Below are 23,344 nucleotides of genomic sequence, written 5' to 3'. Positions count from 1 at the left end.
TATATATAATTGTGAGTTATATATATATATAAATTGTGAGTTATATATATATAGATATATATATATATATATCTATATATATATAACTCACAATTTAAAAAAAGAGGTACTCCCATATACAACATGGAAGAATCTGGAGGGTATTTTACTAAAAGAAGCCAGTTTCCAAAGCCGATATAGTCTGTGACTTCAGATATGTGAAGTTCTAGAAGCTCTGGGGATATTAGAAATTTTGGGAACAGTGTGGACCACACGGTCATGAGTGTTTCTCAAAACCATCTGAACAGTCATGCTTAATATCTGTATACTTGACCGCATGCAATGACACTTCGATAAAAAAGTAACATATTTGGAAGGCGCTTTCAAACAAAAGAGATTGAAAGGTGTTTCTATAAATTTGTTTTTCATTAAAAGTGAATGAACATTGTATTTGAAGGGAAAATGGAGGTCATTGTCGTGAATGGAAGGCCAGGACTCGCTCATAATTAGTAGATAACCACGCAAATGAATATAATGAAACCAAACAGGTCACTAGGCTCTGTTTGCCCCCCTACTTCTGAGGCTGCCTCTGTCCTCGTTAAAAACGAAAATCAACAAACACCAGAGAGGGTTAAAGACAGAAACAGAGATTTTCTCCTGGACTTAATCAAATGGGTATAAAAAACAAGGGAAGGGAACCTTATCATCGCACTGGGAGTCAACCCCATTAAGGCAGACAGCGCACTCCTTGGAAAGGCGCTCTGGACCCTAACCTTGGAGTCTAGGGATGGGCGTTTAACGTGACATTCCCAGGGGCTCTGGAAAATGCAGCAGATTCTCTCTCTCCCCCCTCACGTGTTTCTCCGCCTGCCCCCTGCCCTCCGTAGGACATCGCCGATGACTTTCCAAGGGGTGAGACGTCCTTGAGGCGGCTGGAGGAGCAGGCCGTGGGCGTCATCCAGAACACGTCCCCTCTGGGTGCAGACAGGATCACCGAGGAACTGGAGGACATGCGCAGAGTTCTGGAGAAGCTGCGTGTCCTCTGTGGGGAGGAGGAGGGCCGGCTGCAGGGCCTGCTCAGGTCCATGGGAGCCTGTGAGCAGCAGCGGTGGCGGCTGGAGGCCGAGCTGGGAGAGTTCCAGAAGGACCTCCAGAGGCTGGCCGAGGAGGGCCTAGAGCCAACAGCGAAGGCGGGAACCGAGGATGACCTGGTGGCCCGCTGGAGACGCTACTCGGTAAGCAGAATTTGGCTAAGATATGGACCATCCGGGGGCCGTGTGTGCCTCAGGGCATTGCCTTGGGGCATCACCACCCGGAGCTCCCTTGCCGAGGGCAGGGCAGAATCAAGCTAAGCCTTAAACACACTCACTCTGATTTCCCTGGATCTCCAGGAACCTGGGTTCCCTGTGTGCTAATACACAAGTTGGGTGTTTGTACCCATTTTCCAGATGAGGAAACTGAGGCCCAGAGAGATTTCACCTCTCCAGCCCTGACCTCCCCAGGATCACACGATGACCCAGAGGGTAAATAAGACCAGAGGTGGATTGGCTTTGAGTTTGCCATTCCCTTGCCCAGTGGTGGGATGTGGGATGGACTTCCTGAACCCAGAGCAGGGAGAGTTAGGTCAGAGGGAACGTGCTTCAGTGTAGAGATGCTGGGGTTCTGGGGAGACCCCTCAGACAGTGCCCGTCCTGGGAGGGTGGGCTGGCTTTCACCCAGACAAGAGTATGCAGTCAGAGTGCATCCGCCTTCCTCCCCCACCCATGTGCACACTCAGCGGGTCTGACTTCTGCCCAGAGAGATTTTAAAGAAGGATTCCCATCCTCCCCACGCCTGTCTTCACTTACTCACTCACAGGGTCAGCTCCACACTAGTGCCATGGCAGGAAATGTCTAACAGAAAAGCTGCCCACATCCCACCTCCAGTCTGCACTGTCGCTCTGTTTCTTTCTCTTCCTCTCGCCCATATTCAGACACATTTTTGTGTGGGTAGAAACAAGGCACATAGGCCTCAGGGCTCACCAAGCCTCGTAGCAGACCAGCTTCCACTGCGGCGACCAGCTCTGTCCGGAGGGAACGGCTTCCTCTTGAGGACCGTCCGCCTGGTACAGGTGGACGTGGCGAGTGCAGGGGTCAAGGGCGTGGGCTTTCGGGTCAGACCGCTGGGGAACAGGTCCTGCCTTCTCTCCTTGCTAACCGCGTGGTCTTGGGAGAAGTGCTTTAACCCTCAGTTGTATGCAGAACAGAAATGACCAGATGAAAACTTAAAAAGTGCTTAGCATTAACCTGCCAAAGCCAGTGCTCAAGGAGGACCAGCTCGGGAGGAAAGCCCTAGAAGGCCTGCCACTGTCCCATCATGACAGCTCCTTGCCTGCGCCCGGCTGCGTGTCAGGAAGCCTATCCCGAGGCAGGAGCCTGACCACCTCCCTACGAACTCTCTGCCCCACCTGGTTCCAATGTCTTCTCAATTACAGTCAAGTCGTGACTCACCGAAATCAATGAAAAAAGGAAGTTTGGAATTTATGACTCAAGACTTCTGTTCTTGAGTGAGCACTCACACAGCTGCTGTTTGCACTTATCTGTGTTCTGCAGGAAGGAGCAGGCACACACACCTGACCTGCTCCAAACCAGCCAACGGAGTTGGGTGGGTGTGGGGGGGGGCCTGCCATGAGCACGCGAAAGGTAGAGGACACTTGCCGCACCTTGCATGAAGAAGGAAATGTGGACTGTTCCCTCTCTTGAGAAACAGGCAAACTTCAGAGAAGCACAGGGTGTCAGGCCCCGGGTGAAAGGGTGACGTGCTCATCTTCACACCGATGCAATGTAGTCATTGCTTACCCGGCCTGCTGAGTGCCGGACAGACCTCTGCGGGGGGCACTGCCATGATCCCCTTTTATAGATGGGGAAACTGAGGCATTCAGGAGTTGAAGTCTGGCCTGTGGTTATGCACTCTACAGGTGGAGGCAGGGATTTGAGCTTGAACCTAGACAGTCGGACTCCAGAGCGCACGCTTCTAACCCTCAACTCCCAGTTTTAGGAAATTAGCATAGTGAGAGGCAAGGACCAGGAAGGACAGACACTGGGAGCTCAGATGGCCTGGGACCTCCTGGTCTCTCTGCTGGCCGTCCCAAGACCCGTCCCCACGGAGAACAGGGGCCGGGAGCGGTCTGCGGCTTCCCCAGGAGGACCGGGTGGGACCATTCATCCACACTTCAGGGAGACTTTTAGTGGCTCAAGTTGAAGTCAGAGCGGTTTTGTGTCTAACCCAGCCTTGACCACACGGCCCCCCTCGTGGGCATCCCAACAATCCAGCCACTAAAGATGCCCACCTCATGGGTGCAGAAAGGGCACGCCCCCCCCCGCCCCCTTAATTCACAAGGAGGGCAGCTCTGTCTAATGAGGAGCATGGCTGAGCCAGACCAGCATGTGGGCAGGCAGCCTTCCTCTGTGCCTCCTTGCTGCTCCGTCCCTGGTCACTTGGCATTTCTGTGACCTGCTTGGCCCCACATTGACTCTTGACCGTCGTAGGGTCTGGACGGGCCTTTCTCCCGAGGCAGCCCACAGTTCTTTTTTTTTTTTTTTAAAGATTTTATTTATTTATTGGACAGACAGAGATCACGAGTAGGCAGAGAGGCAGGCAGAGAGAGAGGAAGGGAAGCAGGGTCTTTGCTGAGCAGAGAGCCCGATGCGGGGCTCGATCCCAGGACTCTGGGATCATGACCTGAGCCGAAGGCAGAGGCTTTAACCCACTGGGCCACCGAGGCGCCCCCCGCCCACGGTTCTGCTCCTCACTGCAGACCCCCGCCCGGCGTTGGCCAAGGCTCTCTTGTCCGCAGGCCGGCCAGCCTTCCAAGGAGCCGATGAGCCGGGCTTCCTCATGAATGGCTCGGAAACTGCAAGTTCGCACATACCAGTTGTGTCTTCCTCTTCTATGAACACACGCACAGATTTCATTACATTTGCTTCATAACTGAATACAGATAAGAATAATTTGGAGCATGAATAAGGCTGCCCAGGCAGATTCCGCAGCCCGCTGCCTGCACAGCCTTCCCTCCTGCCCCTGGCTGCTGCCTCCCATCTCTCTAGCTGAGCCCGCTCCCTTGCGCTCCCCGCGGGTCCCAGTTCGCTTGTGGTTCACCCAAGACTGAGGCTGCCTGGAGCTGCCGCTGGTCCCTGTGAGTGGATGATCTGGACCAAGGCTCAGGGTTGCATGTGGGGCAGCTGGGGAGCGGCACGGCTAGGCTCCTGCTCTGTACCCAGTGCCTGGTCAAGGGGGTGGCCCCATTTTAGCAGTGAGGGAACAGCCCGAGGTTGCCCAGCTAGGAAGGGGCCGAGGGGGTTTCCCGGACAGCCTGTGCCACGCCAAAGCCCAGCACTTTCCGCTACCCCATCTCTCCTCCTACTGAGCATGGGCCCAGCAAGGTCAAGGTCGAACTCCACACTTGCCAGGACAGCAGGAAAGGGCTGTGTCTGCTGTCAGAACGCAGGCCCGGGAGTGGAGAGGTTCGGGAGTGCTTTATAGCCTTTCAGTCTGCCAGTAACACGAACCAGATTCACAAAGCACTTCAGACTGTTTTCTTCTAATGCTGCAGAGTCTCAGAGCCGGAGGGGCCCAGCTCCCACGTCAGGTCCACGGCTTACTGGCCCCACGACCAGCAGAAAACTCTTAGCCAGAGCTTCCCTTGGCTGTTCAGTGGGGACCCAGAGAATTTCCTAGGGCCTTTGCCCAGCTTCAGTGAGTGGGACACCCAGAGCACTCGGCGGGTGCAGTGTTCCCAAGATATTCGTTATTGGTGTTATTGGGGGGGCGGTCCTCACGACAACACTGAGGTCAGTGATGATAGAGACAAAAACTGGCTTGGTGCGAGCAAATGCCAAGGTCAGGGCCCAGAGCAGGAGAGCAAAGGCTGAGCTTCTGGAGACCCCAGTCCCTGTCCTGAGTGACGGGCTTCTCCCACCTGCCACGCTTGTCCCCCATCGCTGACTCTCCCGCGTCCCTCTGTTTTGGTCTGTGTGCCGCAGGCGACGCGGATGGCCCTCGCGGCCGAAGAGCCCCGGGTGGCCCGGCTGCAGACCCAGCTGAAGGAGCTCATCGCCCTCTCCTGTGAGCCGCAGCCGCTCTCCGACAGCGTGGTCGCTGCCCTTCAGGAGTTCCAGAGGTATCCGCACCGAGGGAGGTGGGACTCAGGGTGTGCCTTGAACCCCACGCGCAAGGAGGGCTTCTGACTGCATCGAAGGCCATCGCCGGGAAACGTGCTTGCTTTCTCTGAAAGTCTGGTAACTAACATAATTCTGGTGCCCCTCAATCCCTGGGATTTTGCTCCCAGAAGGACTGGACTTGGCTTTGTTCCAGGAGGCGTGGCTCATTCACCGATTTCCATCCGGTCTCTGTGTAGCTTCGCCCTGGGGAGGGGTCCCCCAAGTAATGGCCCAAAGGGAGGGCTTTTCGGTAGACAAACACCATCCCCCTGCCTGCGGACGGTGCTGAGTCAGCATCCGAGCCTGTCTTCAGACCAGCCTCTACCTCCCCCTTGGCCCACGGGCTCAGGCAGAGCTGGGGCTCCAGTGTCCTGGCTCAGCAAAGACCAGCAGATCAGAGCGCGCCCCGCGCTGGAGCCGAGCACAGTGCCAGTTTGCAGCCTGTAGCTCTTTTCGCTGCCTGAGCCTCAGAGGGCTTGTGAACACAGCACACTGTCCACGTATCCACAGCACCTCTCCTCCCTCCACCTGACACACAGGTTCCTTCTGAATGAACTCGGGGGCCCCCCACTTGCTGTGCATCTATACCTCGGAGCAGGGGCCCGGATCCCCTGCGGGAAGCTAAGGCCGTGGCAGGGCCGTGAACTTCCTCTGCACGGCTAGCCGAGGGACTCCCCTCCAGCTTCTCCTGCTGAGGTTTTATGTGCTGGCTCTCTGTGACTGGACGTCGTAGTTGAGAGATTATTTCTAGAAATTATTAGGGCTCAGGATGATGGTCTCTCACTCGGGAAGGGATTTTGCTTTAGCTTCCACAAGGTGCCTGGGGGTGGGCTGGACCAGGCCAGGGGCTCCGTGAGTCCTCTTCAAGGCTTGAGGTTCTCGGGTCGTGAGGCTGGGCTGCAGGTCTGTCTGAGAACTGGCTTCCTACCAGTGCATGTTAATCCGGACGGATAGACGCCCGAGGCCCCATTGCCACGCCCAGCAGGCTGCGGGGACAGCGTGCGCTGGGCTCCCTGGGAGTCCCGGGAGAGGCCTCAGTTCTGGACTGACCCCACTCTCTCCTCTTTCCCTGTCTCCCCTCTGTGGCCCTTGCAGCCTGAAGGGGCGGAGCGCCAAACTTCACAATGCCACGGGGCTGGAGCTGTGGCAGCGTTTCCAGCGGCCCCTACAGGATCTGCAGCTGTGGAGGGCCCTGGCGCAGAGGCTCCTGGACGTCACGGCCAGCCTGCCAGACCTGCCCTCCATTCACACCTTCCTGCCCCAGATCGAGGTAAGCAGGTCCTGCCAGGAGGGCTGACCAGGGCAGGGGGGAGGAGGGAGGCCACACCCGCCAGGCGCGACACCACAGCCCTACTTCCAGTGAAAGGCGTGTTCCTGGGTGCTCCAGGAATCTGGGCAAAGTTCATTGCACCCCTGCCTGGCAAGTTCTAAGTAGGCACAGGAAGTGTCATCAGCGACAAAGGTCCTCCTCAATTCTTGGGTAGAAGGCAAAGTCTGGTAGCTGGTGTGACCACAGGACTTTGTACCGACCCTCCTACACCCCTTCCGTCCAGGATCCTCCTGCAGACAGTCCTCTGGGGGAAGCATGAGCAATTTTGAGGGAGGGCACGTGAGGCCATTGCCTTTACTGCGTGGGTATCAGTTAGGAGGCATGTGACAAGTGACAGAAATTCTGACCAACGGTAGCTTAAAACCCAGAGACTTTCAGGTGGTTCAGGACTGGCTGGACAGATCAACAGTATCTTCTGGGACCCAGGCTCTTTCTAGCTCGAAGCTGCATCTCCCTTCACGGCCCCAAGATGGCTGACACCACAGCAAGCTTGCGTCTTCCCATGAAACAACATCTTGTTCGGGAAGGAACAGCATGGGGGCAAAAAGGCTTTCTCTATTCACCATTTTGAACAGGGAGGCAAACCTTCCTTCCAGAAGTCCCAGGGGATTACTTACAGCTCAGTTGCCAGGTCACATGACTTTCCCTGGGCCAATCACTGGTTGAGAACGATGGGTTTGCCAGGACTGGTTTATACCAAACAGACTGTTTGGTGTCAAATGTGATTAAAGAAGACAATTTAGAGGAGACAAACCAATTTTGTTTAACACTTCATGAAGCGGACAGCCTCCTTTTGGAGAACTGCAAAATGGGGCAGAGAGCGGGAAGGTTTAATAGGATAAAGAATGAAGAACAAGGAAAAGACAGATGGGAAACCTCTGACTGGCCGATGGTTGGCCTTGTTTGGGTCGAGAAGGCCGAGAGTTGGCTTGACGTTTGGGGATCGCAGGCTAGATACACTGTGTTTCTGGTCAAGCTGAGCGTTTATGGGGAATCAGAACTTATCTGGAAGTTTCACTTTGTTGCCTTGGCATCCAGGGTGGAGGCAGACCCATCTTGACCCTAGAAACTTATTTCGGCACCCGTAACCGGGCACTTCGCCATCCGGACACAACGCTGGTTGTTGGGCGAGCAAGAAGGAGGGATGAGTGTTGGGCGAGCAGACCCCAGCGTCTACCACAAACGCCCGTCAACATGACAGCTCTGATTAGCCCATCAATGCTGCCCGATGGTAACCAGTGGAGCTCTGAAGTCCATGAAATACTTTCAACCATTTTAGTCCATAAAATACTAGGTCCGGAGATTCTAAGACACACTGAGTGGGAGGAGACACAAAAGAACATCAGCTATAAGCCTCACTTTATATTCATTTTCATTCTGGTTATGAAAGTCATGCCTGCTTGGAGATGTGAAGACTTGTGAAGAAGGAAGCAGAAAGCGTCCACAATCCCATGCACCCTAGAACCACTCTTAACACATGCAGGGACACAACATCACATTTTCTATCCAACCTGGTATTTCTAGCGGCCCTTCAACACACATAAAATTCACTTGGAGGAGGCCTGAGGATCTTACATGTGTTGGAAAAATCAATTTTAGGTCGGACAATCCCAAATAATACACTTTATATCTGGTGAAAATCCGTCTAGCCATTTCTGTGCAATATGGTCGCCATTAGACAGAAGCCTTAAATAATTCATGACAATTTTTGTGTATTTGGGATCACGTTATATAGTTGTGTATTCTGATATTTGTAGTTGGCCCATCTGAGCTTTTTGGGGGCATCATTTAAAATGGTTCAGGGAGGGGCACCTGGGTGGCTCAGTGGGTTAAGCCTCTGCCTTCGGCTCAGGTCATGATCTCAGGGCCCTGGGATCAAGTCCCACATCGGGCTCTCTGCTCAGCAGGGAGCCTGCTTCCCCCCTCTCTCTGCCTTCCTCTCTGCCTACTTGTGGTCTCTCTCTGTCTGTCAAATAAATGAATAAAATCTTTAAAAATAAATAAATAAATAAATAAATAGAATGGTTCAGGGAGACCCACGATAATTAGAGTGTCAAAACTTTAAAGAAAGAATCTTAAAAGCAGCAAGAGAAAAAGAATGTGTTACGGATAAAGGAAACTTCATGAACTGTAGGCAAATTTTTCAGCAGAAACTGGGCAGAGGGTCTGAATGGCATTTTTCCAAAGAAAACAACCAGATGGCCAACAGGCATATGAAAAGGTACTCAACTTTGCTCGTTATCTGGGCAATGCATCTCACAACCACAGTGAGATAGCACCTGTCAGAATGGCTAGCATCCGATGACAAGAGATAACAAGCATCAATGAGGATGTTGACGAAAGGGAACCCTTGAGCACTGTCAGTGGGGTACAAATCGGTGCAGCCATGGTGGAAAACAGTATGAAAGTTCCTCAAAAAATTAAAAATAGAACTACCCTATGATTCAGCAATTCCACTTCCAGGTATTTATCTAAAGAAAACAAAAATACTACTTTGAAAAGATATCTGCATCTCCATGTTCATGACATCATTATTTACAATAGCCAAGGCCTGAAAACAACCGAAGGGTCCCCTGATGAGTGAATGGATGAAAGCAGATGTGATAGATAGGTCTGAGCATACATAATGGAATGCTACTCAGCCATAAAAAAGAATGAAATCTTGCCACTGAAAGTAACATGGATGGCTCTTGGGGACATTACATTAAATGAAACAAGTCAAGCCAAGAGAGATCCCATCTCTATGTGGAATCTCAAAAAAAAAAAAAAAACAAAACTTGTAGATATAGAGAACAGAATGGTGGTGGCCAATGGGGCGGGGTGTCTGGAGTAGGCAAAATGGGTGAACGGGGTCATGGGGTACAAACTTGCAGTTATGGAATAAATAAGTCATGGGCTGTTAGGTCCAGCATGGTGACTGCAATCAGTATTATACTGCATAGTGAAAGTTGCCAAAAGAGTAAATCTTAAAAGCTCTCATTGTTGGGGCGCCTGGGTGGCTCAGCGGATTAAAGCCTCTGCCTTCTGCTCAGGTCATGATCCCAGAGTCCTGGGATCGAGTCCCCGCTTCGGGCTCTCTGCTCGGTAGGGAACCCGCTTCTCTTCCTCTCTCTGCCTGCCTCTCTGCCTACTGTGATCTCTATCTGCCAAATAAATAAATAAGTAAATAAAAGCTTTTTTTAAAAAAAGCTCTCATTGTCGTAAGGAAAAAATAATCATAACTTTCTATGGTGACGGATGGTGCTAGATTTCGTGTGGTGATCATTTTCACAGTGTACACAAATACCGAATCACTATATTGTGCATCTGAAATATGTTATAGGTCTATTATACTTCAACTGAACAAATTTTAAGGAAAAAAGATAAAATGTTTCCAAAAAGTCATCACTTTAAATGGCTGCATAATATGCTTTTCCTTTCTTACAATATTTAGGTTGCTTCCAGTTTTCCTTCTCATCATTTGTATATGTTGAATATCCATGTACAGATTTTGGTCTCCATTTCCATCATTTTCCTCCTCATGTTGCTGTTGAGAGACCAGAGCCAGAGAGAAGTTAGGGTGTTTGTTCAAGATCAAGCAGAGACATTCAATTTCAAGGTCACTCGAGAGGCAGAGCTGAGGCTAGAATGGTGGATTCTAGCCTCTTATGTTCTTATTCCTGCCATTACATTGGGTCCTGGGAAGATGTTTGTGAAGCAAGCAGGACAATTAAATCATTATCCTTTGACTGTTAAGGAAACTGTGTCCCAGAGAGGGGAAGGCTCTTACTCAAGGTCACACAGCAACAGTGTCAGGGCTGGCTTTGATTCAGCGACAGGTGCTTTTCCCACTGGATCCCAGTTGTGTTTCCATCCTGTCCATCTCACTGGGCAGAAAGCTAACCAGGACCTATGCCAGGCCGGAGGGGGAGGTACTGTCTTTCTAGAATGTGACTCAGAACCCCAGGCCAGGAGTTTCATAGAGCAGTGTATTGGAAAATCGGGCAGGACTGTGGTTTGTCCGTGTTTAAATGCTGTTTGCTAGCTGCGATCATGTCTTAGATTACGCTCACCAGCCTTTCCCAGGAAGCGTGGGTTTCACGGGCCAGGAACAGGCTGCCAGCCCTATATTTCTTGGCTCAGCTCCTACACTGAGCCTCAGAGTAGCCTATGGAACTGCAAAGTTCCTCTGAAACCGAGACACCAGGCCCCAACATTGGACATGGCTGAAATACTTGTTTCCGGGGGTAATTGTAACAAGTCTCCAGACTTGGTGTATTAGAGCAGCAGAACCTCATTTTCTCATGGTTCTGGAGACAGCAAGGCCACGATCAGGCTGTCCAGGGGGTCATGCTGTCTCTGAAGCCTCTAGGGGAAAAGCCTTCCCTGCTTCTTCTAGCACCTGGTGTTTGCTGGCAGTTGTTGGTGTCCGCTGGCCTGTAGACCCATCCTTCCAATCTCAGCCTCTAGGGTCATGTGGACAGCTTCTCTCCTTCTCTTGCGTCTGCGCATATGTGTCTGGGTCCAGATTTCCCCTTTTAGTAATGCACAGGTCACCTTGAATGAGGGTCCCCCTAATGACCTCATTTCAACTTGGTTACCTCAGTAAAGACCCTATCTCCAAATAAAGCAACATTCGGAGGTAGTTGGGGATGGTGGCTACCATGACTTCCTATCTTTCGGCAGGGGACGCAGCTCATCCCGGAAGAGCTGGTGTACTGACCCCAGCTGAGAAGGGCCGTGTGCTAGTGTGTGCCTGCTGTGGGCTGTGCACCGTGTTAAATGCTGGCTGGGTCTCCCCTTATGTCAGCCTCATCCAGCCCCGTGAGTTGGGTGTGACTATGCCTACTTTTACAGATGAGGAAACTGAGTCTCGGAGCTACCCAAGGCCTCCCAGTTAGTACAGAATTCACACTCACAATGGTGACTCCCCAGCCTGAATTTGTAACCCCTGTGGTATGGTGTCCAGGTGTGCTGAAAAGGGAGTGTAGGTCACCCTCTCCCTAAAGAGGCTTGTCTTCCCTATGGCCGATCACCAACCACAGGCCCTCGTGGGAAGGTTACACCAGTTCAGCTGTGTCGGCCGTGTTTATGCTGCCCTTCCTCCAGGGACCCTCTCTGCCCTCCCAGGGCTATTAGAAAAACTGCCTCCTCTGGGAGCCTTCTTGGATTTCCCCAACTAGGAGTGTTTAGCTCTGCCTTGAACACCCAGAGGGCTCTGTTGAAACTTTCGGGGAAGTGATCACTTTCTGCCTTGGATTAGAGTTACCTACCTGGCCGGGGGGATCTTCGTTCTTCCTTCCCAGCTCCGTGACTAGCTCGGTATCTCAGTAATGTCACAGGTATAAAATGGAAGGACTCTGCCAGCTAATGACAAGACCCCCTGGGGGCCCTCCGAGTCCCAAGAGAGCTTACCCCAAACAGCAAATTAATCAGCAGGAACCTGAGGCTTGGCCCGGGGCTTTGGGGCAGGAAGAGGGAGCATAGGCTGGGGGGATGTGGTCAGGGTAGGCTTCCTGGAGGAGGTGGGGCCTGGGCTGTGCCGCCTCCGGCACATGGGAGCTGGCTACTCATCACATGAGTCTCCTTTAGGCCCTCCCTCACCTGGCAAGCTCCCACACATCACAATTCCACACAGCGGTCACCTCCTCTGGGGGGGGCCTTCCTGAATTCCCACCGACCATGCTCCCCGAGGCCCCTAGACCTTCAGAATGTCCTAAAGAGCGCCCGGGGGATGGGCCCATTGCTGTCGGTGATGGTGGGGTGGGGGACGGTCATTGAGGAAAGGATCACTGGACTGTGGCAGTGGGGATGGCTGGAGAGGAGGTAGAGTTCTTGCCCAGGTTTTGGTGATTCGATGGAAGTGGGGCGGGTGAGAGCGGATTGCGGTGACCCTGAAATGCAGGGTCTCCCCAACGTGTTCTGACATCCCCTCCGCTCCCGGCACAAAAGGCGCACGTCCTGTGGGGCAGGGGGGGTGGGGGCAGCGGGAGAGCCTCCCAGTGCGGGCCTGCCCTGGCGGCCCCTGGGGTTACCGGACGCCTTGTCTGCCGTAGGCGGCGCTGGCCGAGAGCTCCCGCTTGAAGGAGCAGCTGACGGGGCTGCAGCTGAAGAAAGACTTGCTGAGGAGCATCTTCGGCCCGGACAGAGCCGCGGCCCTCCTGGAGCAGGTGGCGAGCTCTGTGCGGGACAGGGACCTGCTGCACAACAGCCTTCTGCAGAGGAAAAGCAAGCTGCAGGTGGGTGTCCCGGGCCGCCCACCGGGCACCAGCCCATCTGGGGAGGGAGGGGGGCGGCCTGCCTTCCCGCCCCAGCGGCACCACCGGCTGCCAGTGGCCTGCCCTCTCCCTTTGTCCCCATGGCCTCAGCTCCTCATCTGTACACCGGATGTGATGAACGAGCGAGCCTTCTAACTGGTGTCCTGGGCACCTGCCATCCCCTCCTCCGCCCCCCAAACCCCTGTCTACACTGCTGTCACACAGAACTGGCTTCCCCGGGGTTGGGGGGGGCAGGAGTGTCAAAGGAGATTTCTGTACTCGAGAGCGGAACAGCCATCCTGTGAGGGACCCCCACAGTGATTCCAGGGAGGGCGTGCAACCCCCGCAAGGGCTCCAGGAAGGCTTCCTGGAGGGGGTGATGCCTGAGTGGGTGTGAGGCCGCCAGGGGAAGGCTGGAGAAAGAGCCGTGGGGGTGTGAGGGGCAGGTTGTACAAGGTGCGTGTGAGGAAATTTAATTTCTGTGCTGCCTATTATGTGTCTCTGCAGAGCTTGCTGGCCCAGCACAAAGATTTTGGGGCTGCTTTTAAGCCCCTCCAGAAGCAGCTCTCGGACCTCCAAGACAGGGTCCAAACCGAGAATGGGCTTCAGCAAGACCTTCCTCGGAAACAGGCCCAGCTCTCGAGGTTGCAGGTAAGGGCTCGGTGGGGCCCGAGTGGCCCTGCTCAGGGGCCCCACTGCGCCCAGCAGCAGCTCCCCTCCAGCCGCCACGGAGCCTCGAACCTGAGCTCGGACCTTTCCTCTGAATTTTCTGCTGATGTATCTGGTGGCTTCCGGCCTCCGAGAGACCTTTAGTACCTGCAGATGGCTGATTCCCGAGCCCAGCAAAGTGGTGTTTACTCTGTGATTCCAAAGTCTATTGTGGGTATTCAGTTTTCCTTAAATTGCTTTGCTAAGGGTTCCTAATGAGTTCAGAGGCCTTCGGTTAAATAATTGGATTTTGAAAGTGAAAATAAATGTTTTAAAACACCTGCAGGCTGCGCACAGGCTGCCTGTCGATAATTATCGGCTTGATAAGGAGCTGATAAGATTTTAAATGCACGTGATACAATGATCCTTTTAAAACTCCGGCAGAGCTCATACTTCTGTTGAGAGGGTTCCTAGGAAGACATTAAAAATGGTGCATTTGGGGGCTTTGAAACTCAGGTTGGGCTGTGATTCTTCTCCAGGAGAAGTGGTCGTCAAGTAAGAATTCACATGGGAGTTTGCTCCCCAGAGAAGCCTTCCAGGCTGGTGTCCCAGAATTTCTTTTTAAGATTTTGACAGAAAGAGCACAAGAAGGGGGAGTGGCAGGCAGAGGGAGAGGGAGCAGCAGACTCTGGGCTGAGCAGAGATCACAACGCGGGGCTCGATCTCAGGACCCTGGGATCTTCACTGAGCTGAAGGCAGATGCTTAACAGACTGAGCCACCCAGGCGCCCTGTCCCGGACTATTTTTGTCTCCTTTTAAAGATCTTACCAGCTCTGAGAGGGGGACCTGTCAGATGGCCATATGGTGCAGCCTCAGGGGTGGGGAGCCCCATCATGCCGGGACCCTCCCGAGCGCCTCCACTCAGAATCTCTCCCCCCAACCCTGATCAGCTCCCAGGACAAGAGGCAAACGGAACAGCCACACTTGCTGCTTTTCCTGCAGGGGCTTCAGGAAGAGGCGCTGGACCTGGGGGCACAGATGGAGGCCCTGAGGCCTCTCATCCAGGGGAACCCCAGCCACCAGCACAAAATGGACCAGCTTTCCACCAGCTACCAGGCCCTGCAGAGATCTCTGGAGGTAAACCAGGCGTCCGGGATCCTACACTCTGGGGATCTTCCTCTGCCTTTCCTTCCAACCTTTCCGTGTTTCTTTTTCCGTTCCTACCTTCTCTTCCTCATTCACCCAGCAGATGGTTATTGAGCACCTCCTGTATGCCAGGCAGCGTTCTGGGCCCCAAGGAGGAAGGCCGCACCAGCCAGCCAGCCAGAGCCCCTGCTCCCTGGAGATTGTATTCTAGTGGGTGGATGGACCATGAGTCAGCAAAATAGCAAGTTCAGATATAATTCCAGGTGTGCCAGGAGGCCGAGGAACAGAACGGGCTGCTCTGATCCCCACAGCAGCCCCGGGGTGCAGTGGGTGTTGGCTGTGTTAAGGGCAAGTTGAAAGTTGTGCTGCAGCCGCCCGGGGCTTCCTCTGCAGCGCCCTCTAGCGGCCGCCCTGGGCTCTGTCGGGTCTGCACGCTTCTGCCGGCCCCTGGAGCCCTGGGAATGGGGCGGGGTGCGGGCTTCTTCAAAACCGGCCTGAGGACCAGTTTCAGTGACTGATTCAGATAGAGGCCCGGGTCTGCCTAGGTCACAGGTGCCCAGGGGATTGTGGGGCCGGCCCTCAGGCAGCCATTCCTCAAGAAAACAGTCTAAGGCAGCTTCTCCTCGCTAGGGGACCGGCCTATTTTAACATCAAATATTCCCAACATCCTGTGTCATCCCGAAATTCATATAGAGTCTAAGTAACCCACGCAATGTAAGAACGGCATGTAATGCGTTTCCTGTGATACGAAAGAGAAAAGGCAGTAGTTAGAACAAAATGCTTTTGGCATGTAAGTTCGGAAGGTGGTCCCAGGAAGGCGCGCCCCGTGTGGGTGACCGCCCCCAAGGCCTCTACTTATGAGATTCTCTGAAAATGTGAACAACATTTGGTGACGTTTCAGTCACACCAAAGCAGTCTTCCATCCGTTGACGGAGTAGAGGCATTCCTGGAAAAATCAGCCTGTTTATTAGGACCAGAAACCTCTGTGTTTGTCCGTCAGCTGGGGAAAGTGTCCGAGCTGGGGTCATGATCGGCACGTTTCTCAGCACTGCGGGCTCAAGGAGGGCACGAGGAAACCTCGCAGGCCGTGGGGCAGCGGGGTGGCCACACCTGTCGCTCTCACTGTATCTGCAGGTGTCACCCCTGCCCCATCACTGTCACAGCAACCAAGCCCCGCCCCCACCCCGTGAGCTTCCAGGAAACACGGACCCACCTGTAGATGCCCACTGATCTACGTGACTGACTTAACTCCACTTAATAAATTAGCAGCTAGTGGTCTCAAGGTGGAGGCGGGGGCGTGGAGAAATAAATATCACCGTCCTTGCTCCTTGGGAGCCCACAGAGCCCAGAGAAGTAGCAAGCCTGAGCGCTAATACTTGTATCATGTGATGAGTCTGCTTGATCGTGATAATAATTAGAAGCAGCATTAGCTGAGCCCAATTAGCAGTGGGGGAACGCGGATTCTCCAATCGTCTCATGCTTCTTCATTTGTTGTCTACATACTTCTTCAAAGAAGTGCCCCCCTTTTTTATTACTGGGGTACTCAGGGCTTTTTAAATCTTTTAAGTGCAAATAAGTCCTTCCCCCACAGCCCACGTAACCCTCCTGTTTCCCCTTGGTGGGGGGGGGGCACCTACCCCACTAAGCGACCCGAGGCCACTGAAGGCATTGGGTCTGAAGGTGCACAGGGGACGGGAGGGGCGGGTGTGGTGACACTGCGGAGAAGTGGAGTCTTAGGTGACTGTTTGGGCTCTGGTCGCGGGTTTGTTGCAGGAAGATGGGATGCAGCGTCTCTGTGTCCCCAGCTCTAGAGGGCCTGGCATCCAGTGGTGTCAGCCGGCATCTGGAATGCAGGAGGGCAGGGCCGGTAGTGGCCTTAGCCAGGGCTCACAGAGAGACCCGGGGGTCTGACTGTGCTGTGGTGGGCTGGCAAGAGGGTTCAGAGGGGCCCAGGTTGGGTGACCAGGAAGACAGAGAGGCGCCCTCCTTTCCTGAAGATGGAGAACAAGGCCCAGCCTCAGAGAGCTGAGAGGGGCTGACCCAGAAGAGGGGCAAGAAAAAGCAAAACCATTTTCAAAAACTATCAGAATACTAAGTGTGCAGTTGGATGAATTTTTAAAAACTGTCCACGTTGCCAGCACCCAGATCATGACAGAATAATAGTGGCTTCCCCCGGCCCCCAGAGCCCCTCATGGCCCCCCATAGTCACTGCCCACCACTCCTGGCACCTGAGGGTTACCCCAACTTTCAACTTGGAACACCACGGATTGGGTTTGCCCGATTTTAGATGTTATTTTAATTGACTCCGACAGAATGTTATCTTTTGTGTCCAGCTCCCAGCTGTCCACAGGTTGGCTGTAAATTCATTCACAATGTTGTGTTAGGTTCTTGCTTAAACTTTTCATTCTAAAATATCCCCCTGTCTGAAGATACCTCCGCATACGCACCCGTGCTTCTGTCGCGGGGCACCTGGCTAGCTTCCAGGTCGGGGCTCTCACAAGCAGCACCACACGTGGGCGTGCCTTTCGGTGAAGATGCTTGTGTCTGTTACATGTACACCCGGGGTGAGATGGTTGGGGCACAGGGATGTCTGTGTTCAGTTGTTGTAGACACTGACCTGTGGTTCTCCCAAGCGGTGTGTGAGGGTTGTGCACACGGGTGGTGCAGGGGAGCCCCTATTGCCCGCACCCTCATGCAGACATGGTGCTGTCTGTAAAAGTCACGCCGGACTAGAGATACTTTAAACCACAGCTGGTCTGCCCAGGGTAAATTCCCTATACTGGGCAGAAGGGAGGATTTGCCTCCTGTGTTCCTGCTGGGTGGGGAGCCCTGGGGGCCGTCTTACTGGGGGGCCTGTAGGATGTGGGGGCACCCAGGGTCCCAGCCCCCTCTGGTGCTCAGACCACACTGGGCCCCCCGGGGCTGTGCCGTAGGACCTCACGGACAGGTGCCAGCAGGGCGTGCGGGAGCACTGCACCTTCTGCCACGAGCTGTTGGAGCTGCGACAGTGGGTCGCCACGGTCTCTCAGAAGCTACGGTCACACCAGGAGGACGCGGGCCCCTGGGACGCCCCGTCCCGAGAGGTCGAAGTCGAGGTAAGACGGCTTAGCCGGTTCCCTCCCTTGCCTCCCAAAAAGCAGGCTTGGGAGGCCAAAGATCCCACGCGTGGGGACCAGAGACCCCTGCCCCGACCTCACTGTGCAGGGCCACGTGTCCTGTAGAGGCTGCTGGCTGAGCTCCCGGAGAAGGAGGCCCAGCTGCCCCTGGTCGAAGCGCACGGCCAGCTGGTGATGAAGAAGTCGTCTCCGGAAGGGGCTGCTGTGGTCCAGGAGGAGCTGGAGGAGCTGGCGGCGGCGTGGCAGGCCCTGAGGCGGCTGGAGGAAAGCCTGCTGAGGTGAGGTTCCCCAGCTCGGAGCCTGGTCTCAGGCAACACCCCCTTTCCATGCAGGGGAGAGCTCTGGGGTGCCCTTAGAACAGGAGGCCGGGGTTCCGCTGGGCGCCGAGCATAATGCCAGGTGCAGCTCTGGTCTGTCCCAAGGGCAGCGTCCCAGCCTGGGGCTGAGCCTCCAGCCTGCGCTGCCTGGGGCCTCCCCCACGTCCGTGGGTACCTGCACTTTAATGACAGGGTCACGTGGGTCTCCAGTAGGAAACTGGAAATGCATGTGCCAGGGGAGCGTTCCGGCAAACCCGAAGGATCGGCGACCCAGAGGATGGGCTCCTACCACGCGGTGCCCCGGTCCTGTTACTTCCGTGACCTGGCGAGTCCCCATCGCATCACCGCGGTGACTGGCCCGTTTGTCTCCTCAGCCTCATCAGAAACCGGCAGCTGCAGAGGATGGAAGTGGACTCGGGGAAGAAAATGATTTTCACCAACAACATCCCAAAGGCCGGGTTTCTCATCGATCCCGTGGATCCTATTTCCAGGCGTCGCCATCAGGTGTGTTTGCCTCGCGGGGCTCCCCCGGGGGGTGGCCGGGGCCGGCGTCAGGGATGGGGGATGGTCTTCAGCCACGTGCTTAGCTCAGGACTTGGCTGGGTCCCATCCTGGGTCCCCCTGCCCCTGCTCCTAGTGCCACAGTACCGAGGGACCCAGAGACCCCAGACCCAGGCCCCAGGGAAGGTCAGAGGCATCCCTTGTGGGGACAGGTCCTCACCCCTCAGACACGAGATAGCCAGCCGGCCCCGCAGGGCTGAGGGCTTCCTGCTGGCCCCGGATTGCAAACTGCAGTCGTGCAGGGTGAGCCCCTCTTTGTGCCCTAAGCTGTATTTTGTTCGAGAGATCTAACCTAACCACCTTGCATCATCTGTCCCTTCTCTTGATGGCCAAGGAGACGCATTAAAAAGACGTTCCTTCTTGGTTCTTCAGAAACCACTGCCAGCTCTCATTCTCCCCTGTAGTCTTGTACTGTCCCTTCCCAAATGACCTGCCGGGGGTCGCTGTGACTGGTCGGCGGGGGAAGGTGGTCCACGCAGAAAGGTGGACCCGGCAGAGCTGGGACCTGGGTCCCTCAGAGGGCCACACCCCCGGCCTCGCTGACCATGGCCTTGCATTTTAGACATTCCCTCTGGGCGCAGAGCCCAGAGAGGGCCAGATGTGGTGCACAGGTGACCACTGTTCCAGCCGTCCTGGTAAGGAATGGTGGCGGCTGCCGCTAGGACACCAGTAGGTGGCCACGATGACTCACTGTCATAGCTCCAGGAGCTCGGGGCTGAAAGTGCCGTGATCCCACATGCCCTGCAGGCACCCATCCACGAGATCCCATGGCACAGCCCTGGGGGGCCAAGGGCACCCTGAGCACCAGCGGAGGCAGACCCCTGGGCCACCCCAACCCCGCGGGACCCCCGGACCTGAATCAGAATTAAACTCCTAACATGGCCACATTGAATGGAGGGACATGCCTCCTCCCACCCAGGCCTCTCTCCTTCCCTTTATGCAACCCCATCCCCACCTTCTGCCTCAGCGGAAACCCCCAGGGTTCGGGGCCGATGGGCTGTTTCACCTCTGATGCCTTGACGGCGCTGTGTGCTCTGCAGGCAAATCCGCTCCAGGACGAAGGCAGCCATGAAGGTTTCTCCCGGCTCCGGAGGGACTTCGAGCAGTGGCTGGAGGAGGAAAATGCCAAGCTGGTTAGAATCATTGCCATGAGAACAGCCACCGCCAAGGATCTGAGGACCAGGGAGACAAAGCTGCAGGTTAGTTCCCACAGAAAGACCCTCTGTCCACTGGGTTTCCCCCCATGGATGTGCTTGCCACCAGGGAGTTCTTTAAAAAAAGGAAAAGAAAAGAAAAGAAAAGAGGACACACTTGGCTTGTGAGCCATTTTTACTTGTGTATAAGTAACAGTTCTTAAACTTTTTGGGTTCGCGTATTTCAGAAGAACTCTAGAAGAACCATTCATTCCTTCAGCCTAGGGAACTTGGAAAATATCACTACTAATCTCAACTCTGATATCACTTAGCTGTTGCTGTGTAACAAACCATTCCGATGGTTTGTGGCTTCAGACAGCCCGTTTCATTCACTCGTGATTCTGAAGGTTGGCAGTCTAGGCTATGGCCATCTGGGCAATGCTTCCGGTCTAGCAGGGCTCCCTGATTTGCTGTCAGTTATCGGTCAGCTGGGCTGCTCTACTGGGGGTTGGCAGGCTGCTGGAGATGAACCACGCATCTGCTCTCCTCCTGTGGGCAGCCCAGGCTTCTAGTAGCAGAGCCATTGCCTGAGAGGGTAAGTGGGGGCGCCCTTCTGAGGCCTAGAGTAGGAACTGGTACATGACTTCCCCTGTATTCTGTTAGACAAAGAAAATCACAAGGCCAAGCCAGATTCAGGTGGAGGAAAAAGAGTCTCCACCTCCTGATGGGAAAGACTCAAGGTCATATCGCAAAGGGCTTGGATATGGAGGGTGGAGGGGGCTGTTGGGAGCATGGCAGCCATTTTTGCGATCCTTCTACCACCAATCTTCTTTCTCCTTCACTTCCATGTCTAAACAGTCCCCCAGCCCTTCTGGATTCCACCCCCTGGGTGTGTTTTGTTCTGTGCCCGCTTGCTACCACTGTGTTAATCTAGGTAGTTACCGTTTCTGACCTTGATTATGGTGGTGGGCTCCCAGCTGGCCTCCTTCCTTCCTGTTGGGCCCCCATCCAGGTCACCGCTCAGTTCTGCAGCCAGAGTGACCTTCAGCATCACAAACCTGACTTTGTTCTTCCCTTGACGAGAACTTTTCAGTAGAGAATCCAACCATACCTGCACCTGAAGCATATCACACGAGGTCAACTCAACCAGGCCCCAGTCTACCTCTCTTTTTCCTTATTTCTCTGCAGTTTTACGGTGATATGTTAGGGTTTGGACTTTTTTTTTTTTTTTTCATTTTTCTTACCTGGAACTCATCTGGATTCTGGAATCTGTGGTTTAGAGTCTTTCTGGAAAATTCCATGATACTTTAGCATATTGCCTCTGTTTATTGCCTCTTAACATACTGCCTTGTTCCCCTTCTCCTCTCCTTCTGTGATGCTACGGAAACATGGTCTTCCTTCTCACTGGGAGCTCTATGTCTCCTCCCTTCTCTTATGTCTTGTTCATCCTTCGGTCTCTCCCTGTTGCATTCTGGAGACTTTTTCTACCCTACCTCCCAGTTTACAGATTCTCTCTTTAACTGTGTCTCATTCATTTTACACATGTCTGTTATGCCTTTACCTTTTGATACGATGTTCCCCAGTTCTAGAATTTCTACCCAGTTCTCTTGAAATAACCACTCTGTCACTTTTCGTAGCTTCCAGAACCCTGCTGATCTTCTTAAGCCTGGTGTTTAATCCTTTGAGCCTAGTAAAGAGACCTGTCTTATCGAATGTGTCTAATAATTCTGGTATCTCAAGTCATCTTAGGAACGTTTCTTCTGCGTGTTGTTTCTGCCTGTTCTTGTTGTCAGTCTCTTGCAGGCGTGGGGCTGCTTTGCTTACGTGCTGGGCGTTGCATGTGGCAAAAGTAGTATAGGGCTCATTTGAAATTGAGGATCATCTCTTCTCCAGGGAGGATTTTGTCTGTGGCTTCCAGGCAAGGAGGGCTTTATTGTTCTGAAACCAGGGGATCCATGTTTAATGTTGGAGGCTCCCTGTGCCCCCTGATGACTTGGAGCAGACTTCAGTCCACACAGGGTGTGAGTTTATTTCTGATTAACCTTTAGGAGTCTCAGCCGCAGGGGGAGCAGGTTATGAGAATCTCCACTCCTACAGAGCCCAGACCTTGACCTTTGTCTCTGTAGCCCTGTGAGGCTCCCAAAATCATGATCTGCTTCACAACTCTTTTCTTCCAGATTGGCAAGTGTCCTGCAGGCAAAAACAGGCCTGACACTAGGCTTACTTCTCTGGGCTTCATCATTTCCCAGGTTTTAGCCTGATGTGCCTCACTCTCTTGCCAACTCTTGGATGCCTTTTCAGTGTTTTTAATAGTTTGTCCTCGGTGAGAGGTTTGGTCCAATCATCTAAGGGGCAATGAGCAGTAAGTCCTTCCCGCGGACCTTCTACTTCACATTCGGCCACAATTCATTTCTGGATTTCTTGCCACCACTGCCCAACCCCAGTTGTATCACAGACAACTTGCAACTGCCCCAGGTTAAGCCTCACTCTTGTCCAGCTCACATTCTAGTGGGTTCTGAGAAGCTAGGCAAACTGCCTATATCACCCTGTGAGTGGGATGGGATGAAAGCAAGGCTGCAAAGCCAGAATTTAGACCCAAGTCTAAATGAGCCCTGCCTCCTACCCCCACATCACTATAGCCCCAGAGTCCTGAGGATTATCTGCCCAATCCCCATAGCCCACGTCCAGGCTTACCCATGCCAACAGAAAAGCATGTTCAACAGTGGTAGCTTTTTATGAGGGCAACTCTGATGTCAAGCCCTCCAGAGGACTCGGTTCTAGAACATTAGCAATGGAAGTAACCATGGAGATCATTCCGGATTGTTCCTGAAAGTGACTGCCTGGCCTTGGCTTGGCTTTGCCTGAAGGGGTTCTTGCCTTACAGGTTCTGCCAGCTGCCTCTCAAGTGAAATTTGATTGGCTCCTCCTGACCAGCCAGGTGGGGTGGTCTGGGCCATTTAGAAGGCTCACAGGACACTGCCTTTTCCCTACAGGAGTTGGAGGCTCGGGTGCCAGAAGGTCAGCATCTCTTCGAGAACCTCCTTCAACTCGGGCCAGCAAGGAGAACCTCCAACGAGCTGGAGGACTTGCGGTACCAGTGGATGCTGTACAAGTCCAAGCTCAAGGACTCCAGCTACCTGCTGGTAGGTGCTAAGGAAACATGGGTCCCAGGCCCCGGGGACGGGACTCTGGCTAAGCCCAGGCTCACGTAAGGAGACCGAGCTGGGCCACACATGTTCTGCCCTGGGCCTCCCCACTCCAGACTGAGGCGACCACTCAAAGAGAGCCGTGCTCGGCTTATAAAACGTCACATGGTCGTCTTGCTGCCCTGTGTGGCTGGCGCTCTGGGAACGATGGTGGGAGCCATCATGGTTAATGTGTGAGGACAGCTTTGCTGCCTACTGAGCTAAAACCTTCAGGACCCTATTCAGTCCTGTCTCCAGTTTCCAAAGCAGGGGCTGAGACTCAGAAGTGGAACTCTCAGGGTCATGGAGCCAGGAAGCCGCAGAGCCAGCATTCAGAACGCCCCGCTGAGGGGGGCGTGACAGAGGGGAGCGCAGCCCTCAGCCCCGGGATCCAGCCCTGCTTCTCCGTTGATTTGCTCTGCGATGTGGGACAAGCACCTTCCCCCTTTGTGTCCCCATGTCCCCTTGCACAAAAGAGTAGTAATAGTCACGAGA

At 54.0% G+C, this 23,344-nt stretch overlaps 1 protein-coding gene across 2 annotated transcripts in view; it reads left to right on the top strand.

The window, feature by feature from the left end:
- The window catches only part of SYNE3 (spectrin repeat containing nuclear envelope family member 3), an 88,487-nt gene that overhangs the window by 53,112 nt on the left and 12,031 nt on the right, over nucleotides 1-23,344 (top strand). For both annotated transcript variants that reach the window (XM_080808047.1, XM_080808048.1), the window contains exons 6-16: nucleotides 867-1,214; nucleotides 5,001-5,137; nucleotides 6,273-6,447; nucleotides 12,543-12,725; nucleotides 13,251-13,394; nucleotides 14,394-14,528; nucleotides 17,471-17,632; nucleotides 17,759-17,931; nucleotides 18,345-18,474; nucleotides 19,572-19,730; nucleotides 22,658-22,807. In XM_080808047.1, the coding sequence (XP_080664173.1) occupies nucleotides 867-1,214; nucleotides 5,001-5,137; nucleotides 6,273-6,447; nucleotides 12,543-12,725; nucleotides 13,251-13,394; nucleotides 14,394-14,528; nucleotides 17,471-17,632; nucleotides 17,759-17,931; nucleotides 18,345-18,474; nucleotides 19,572-19,730; nucleotides 22,658-22,807 (1,896 nt within the window). The remainder of the gene's footprint in view (nucleotides 1-866; nucleotides 1,215-5,000; nucleotides 5,138-6,272; nucleotides 6,448-12,542; nucleotides 12,726-13,250; nucleotides 13,395-14,393; nucleotides 14,529-17,470; nucleotides 17,633-17,758; nucleotides 17,932-18,344; nucleotides 18,475-19,571; nucleotides 19,731-22,657; nucleotides 22,808-23,344) is intronic.

The sequence above is a fragment of the Martes martes genome (genome assembly GCF_963455335.1).
Source record: "Martes martes genome assembly, chromosome: 7".
NCBI lineage: Eukaryota > Metazoa > Chordata > Mammalia > Carnivora > Mustelidae > Martes > Martes martes.
This window is presented reverse-complemented; position numbering and strand designations above follow the sequence as displayed.